Source organism: Branchiostoma belcheri, unplaced genomic scaffold (assembly GCF_001625305.1).
Source record: "Branchiostoma belcheri isolate BF01 breed outbred unplaced genomic scaffold, Haploidv18h27 scaffold26, whole genome shotgun sequence".
NCBI classification, from domain to species: Eukaryota; Metazoa; Chordata; class Leptocardii; order Amphioxiformes; family Branchiostomatidae; genus Branchiostoma; species Branchiostoma belcheri.
In genome coordinates, this window is record NW_017803865.1 from 987,800 (window position 1) to 992,847 (window position 5,048).

General features: G+C 40.9%; 2 protein-coding genes across 10 annotated transcripts in view; one reads left to right on the forward strand and one right to left on the reverse strand.

Moving 5' to 3' along the window:
- Positions 1–3,638, reverse strand: part of LOC109471827 (sodium-dependent multivitamin transporter-like) — a 7,679-nt gene extending 4,041 nt beyond the window's left edge. The window contains exons 1-7 of one of the 8 annotated variants that reach the window (XM_019771200.1): positions 3,492–3,638; positions 2,240–2,433; positions 1,998–2,099; positions 1,551–1,796; positions 1,057–1,227; positions 697–837; positions 201–344 (exon numbers count right to left, since the gene is read on the reverse strand). In XM_019771200.1, coding sequence (XP_019626759.1) covers positions 201–344; positions 697–837; positions 1,057–1,227; positions 1,551–1,796; positions 1,998–2,099; positions 2,240–2,359 — 924 coding nt within the window. In that variant the 5' untranslated portion in view covers positions 2,360–2,433; positions 3,492–3,638. The other 7 variants (XM_019771197.1, XM_019771196.1, XM_019771195.1 and 4 more) reach the window with 7 other exon arrangements.
- A 229-nt stretch (positions 3,639–3,867) lies between these two features.
- The window catches only part of LOC109471835 (uncharacterized protein C6orf62 homolog), a 9,064-nt gene continuing 7,883 nt past the window's right edge, over positions 3,868–5,048 (forward strand). Inside the window, exons 1-2 of one of the 2 annotated variants that reach the window (XM_019771216.1) lie at positions 3,868–4,330; positions 4,866–4,952. In XM_019771216.1, the coding sequence (XP_019626775.1) occupies positions 4,202–4,330; positions 4,866–4,952 (216 nt within the window). In that variant the 5' untranslated portion in view covers positions 3,868–4,201. The remainder of the gene's footprint in view (positions 4,331–4,865; positions 4,953–5,048) is intronic. The other variant, XM_019771215.1, reaches the window with a different exon arrangement.

Sequence of the window (5,048 nt, forward strand, 5' to 3'; positions counted from 1 at the left end):
AATGTTATTTCATAATTTATAGAGATGTATCTATATGATACACATAGCGAATAGAACATAGCTCCCTCATAATGTGTTAAAAGTTGTGCAGTTAGAGCGCTTCAAACAGAAGAGACTAAGCAAATATAACTAACATACAACAAGCAAAGCTAGGTGGATATTCTTACTATTAAACATTGTCTAAAGTGTGTAAAGCTCACCTTGGGGTCACAGTCCGCATACCGTGCGTACATGACGAGACCAATCAGACAGCTGAGCAGCAGAGTGAACAGCAGAGTTGGTGCTGTCACCAGCAAGGTCACCTTAGCTGCTCGCTCAGACTTTACACTCAGATACCTCTGTACCTGCAATGTTTCATTCATCATCAGGGTGAAAATGGCTGACAAAAGTTGCTTCATCTTGTAATCACCTGTATTTGTAATAATGACAAAAATTCATCTAAAAAGGGGGCTATGTTTTTTGGTACTTGTATTATTAGTATTCTGAATTCTACCATGAAAGCTTCTTGCTTTTACCACATCTGTCTTTTTTCATTGGATTAAACAACTTAATCAGATAGCTGCCAAGTTTAAGATCATATGTCAAATCTTTCCATTGAAACTTTATTCAGTTATCAAGTCTCTCCAAATATACTGTAATATGTCACAAATTATGACATATTTGCAGTTACAGTGTACGTGAGTGTTGAGTGCTTACTGTTGCCTGATTGGCTGCATACAGGGCCATCATCATCACAGTCCCACCTACAGACAGCGTCCAGAAGGTGTGTCGGGTCAGAGGGTTGGGGTCAAGGTCAAAGAACTCCACCTTCTTAGCACTTGTGGCAATATCCCACACCTTGGAGAACAGAGTCAACAACTTTCACATGATCAGAGTTAACAAAGTGATTCTTAACAATCTACATCTAACAACTACATTATAAAGTTACATCTACCAACATGGTTAGAAAAACATAAAAGTCTCCTATAAATTCTGCTTAACAATAATGCAAATCACTGTCTTTGTTGGCTCTAAATATCTTTGGTATATCTAAGATAAAGATAGGGATTGTTTTACCTTGTGAAACCCTCCAATATCTATACTGCCCTGGATGAGTACAGCTAACTGTCCTGCCAGAATGACGACTGTTTGGAACGTGTCAGTCCAGATAACCGCCTTCATCCCTCCCACAGTGGTGTAAAAAGTACAGATGACACCCAGGGCAAGAACTGTGCCCCACAGGTCAACCTGGGAGAGGAAATTATACATCCTTACTGTGCTTCTGGTATGAGCTGCACTTAAGAACACATAACGGAGAATAACATTACACTGTAATAAGATTAACTGCTGGTAATAATCTCTCTCATTGATCGAATGGATGAATGATTTATTAGGGTAATAAAAGAGCAACCATACACTGAATTTTGCATTCTTCACAAATTGTTGAAGTTTGGTCTATAGTATCAGTAGGCTATTTATAACAACTCAATTTCTACTTAAAAATGTAAACTCTCCACCAAGTATGCTGAAATGTTACTATTTGTCAATGTAAAATTTTTCCAAAAACTCACCCCAGTTACAGCATTGAGAGCCAGTGCAGGTGCATACAGCACAATCCCCATGTACAACACCATCTGTATGTTGTACATAACCGTTGCAACCAGGCGCACAGGTTTGGAGAAGCGTAGCTCCAGGTACTCGTAGCAGCTGGTCAGCTTGAGCTGGTAGAACACAGGGAGGTACAGCAGGGCAACGGGAGGCAACATCAGGAAGTACGCAAACCCCAACATCCAGTATTCTGAGCCATTCCTGTACACCTGAAAACAAGAGTGAACATAACAAATGCTTATAACAAATGATTTAAATATTTCAATTTCTTGTTTCCTTCAGTCATTAGATAGTACACTCAGACATTTATAAAATCCATTTTTCTGTTACATGCATGTAATAAGTTCCTTTGATTTTGTAAATGATGAACAAAGCTTTATTCTGTCCTGACACCCCCGACCAGAACTGACCTCTGCAGGCTGTCCCAGCAGAGCGATGGCTGAACAGAAGCTGGCCATGAGTGACATCGCCACGGGAACAGCCGACATCTTCCTGTCGGCCATCAGGAACTCCTAAGGGCAATGAAATGAACAAGTGAATCAAACAAGTAGTGGCTAATCTGTAATAATGATTGTCTCCATCAATTCCATACATTTGAAAGAAAACTTATTGCAGTCAACAATAGCTGGATACTTGTATGTTCCCTACTCACCTGAGTTGTACGCTGTTTGCCACCAGTTAGTGCGTAATACAAGCCGATGCCTGCTGAGATGAGGAGGGACACAGCGAAGACTGCATAGTCTGCCACAGAAAACTGTGGCGTGACGGCCATGTTGGAATGTTTTTAGTTAATGTCTGTAGGATGCTGTCTGGTGTGGATAATGATCTGTCCACTCAGTATCGATCCTGTAGATGATGACAACAACCTAGAATTACAGATGAAGTGGCTAAAGTTATAAAACATCCAGCACATAATGGACATAGGAATTTCAGACAATTCATAATAAATCCTGCTGCTTTGACAATGTTGTTGAAGAGTAAATCAACGAAAGACAAACTCAACACAAAGACTGGATAAGAGGTTGACCTCCTTTGGGGATATTTCATATACTTAAAAATTTAAATGCCATTAGTGATGGAACCTGGCCTGGGGGCTTCCAATATGAGTCAAATTTTAAAAAAATCACCTTTGCCATGAGAGGTTCGTGGCAAAAAGAACATCAAACTGTCCATTAATTGACTTTGCAAATTACAATTTTCCCAAAAGGAATCTAAATGGCCTTTTGATTTTGTCCAAGGTCCACCAATTTTGCATCAAGCATTCAGAGTGAGTCATGAATCTATCTTGACACATGTAAACATGATCGTGAACGCAGCATCGCAAGTGCGTTCACGACTCATCACACCACATGGTCCGATCGTGACTCACTGTACAGCTTCCGTCGTCTGCTAACATCCGCCAGGTCGAACTTGAACGCACGTCATGGCGTTAGCGCGCGAGGAAGATTTCCAAGCCAGTCGAAAAATTCATCGACAGCCAGTCTTTACGTAACTACGTTCATGCGCCACTAAAGATATGACTTTGGACCCACCGATTGTTTGCAACAAGACTTTTAGTGGAGTGTTCACAGAGGTCACCATGTTGCTTATACTACACCGCATCCAAACGCAATCCAATACTTTAGTAAACTAAACTCGTAAAACATCTTTAGAAGTGTGAACTTGTCAACCAAAATGATTCCTTTCCTATTTTGTACTGTTGATGTCCTCGAGAGATATCACACGAGTTGCATGTTGATATGACCTCCGTGATATTGACCCTTGCCTCGACTCAAGACGCACAATTCAAGCACGTTGCAGGCAAAAATATTCTGCTGTTTAATACAACGAAGACAAAGAATATGAAAACAACATCCTCAAGTCAAATGTAACGTTAAATGTCTTTGATACCTGACGTTACGTACACCAGCAGGGCATCCAGAAGATCATTCATATCAGCGGTTACCCCCAAAAGACACTGGCGTTTTTCCTAGAAATCGCAAGGTGGCAGTTCTTCACGGTAAAAACTAAAACTACTCCCACCAGTCTAACGTTACACATCTGCTCTCGGCGGCGGCTGCAGGCAAATGAGGCGCACCGTGGGGTTAAGAAATTACCCGTCATGCTTTGCCAGGTGTTCCAAAGTTAATTAGTTACATGTGCATGATCAAATTAGGCAGATAGCCTATAATGAATCATGTTGATAATCTCGAATGTCTTCGTATCAATCTTTTTAAGTTTTAAATATTTTTGACATTTGTGTGAAAAAGCAACAGCAAAAAAAGGTTGGAGGTCAGAGTTCAAAGTTGAGAGACGTGACGTCACCAATAAGAGTTGTGTACTTCCACCTTGCGAACCAGTTTCATACTGGGACTTACAGAAATATCCACCCAAAATTTAGCCGTTGGGGGGAAGTTATGGCAAATTTTCGGACGCTGAACATTTTCTGTGTTACTTCAATACATTCCATTCACAGAAAGAGGACTTCTTAAGATCGCAGCGATGATTTTTTGATAGGGGAAGTCCCCCTCACCTGGAGAGGTGTGCTGCAGTTTATTCCAAAGTTTCCGTTCTAATTTCTAGCCGAACATTTTACGTTGTTTTTGCGTGCGTTTCCAAACTTTGCCCCTGCGGAATGGGAGACCCCCAGGCAAGGAAGAGTGCGACTCTGAACCGGCTCCGGACGCAGCTTCGGAGGAAACGGGAGGCTCTCGCCGATCAGTTCGACTACAAGATGTTCATAGCCTTCGTTTTCAAAGAACAGGTGGGTCAACTGCCTCAGATCTAGGGACGTGGGAAAATCACCAAGAACAACAATTAACGGAAAGAGCCGAGTCTTGTGCACGTTGGATGTGTTCTTTGGAAATTCATGGGTTGATTTGTGTAAACGGGAAATAAAAGATAATTGCTCACTATCATAATTATGTATATCTTTGTTTCCACATACACCCATCTCGTCCCGCCCCTCCCCTTCATGACTACATTTAGTTTCTTCCCTCTACCAGAACTTCCGTAAATTATCCTCCTGGTTTAAAAGACAAACGGCAAAATCATATAAATGTAGTTTGTGTCATTTTGATGCAAACTCTCCTCTTCACTGGATCAAAGTAGTATTTGTTTAGGATTATTAAATGTATTGGAATTGGGTATTGGATGTGAAACTTCTTTTGATGGTCATCCAATCAGTCATACTCCACTGCATGTGATGCACTACCCTTTTGCACAACATAGCAGGATAAGCATTACACCAACTCAGTATTCTGATCTCTGCATGTACAAACCTCCTGTTTTGCACACAGAAGAAGAAGCCAGCATTGTTTGAAGCAGCAGAGGTGGTACCTGTCATGACAAACAACTATGAAGAGAGCATCATGAGAGGGGTCAAGGTCTGGTGTTATATGTTTTGAATATGTCCACAGTCCAGGTTACATATGCTATCATCAATAAGTTATAACTTAGTAATTCTAGCAAAATGTAATTTT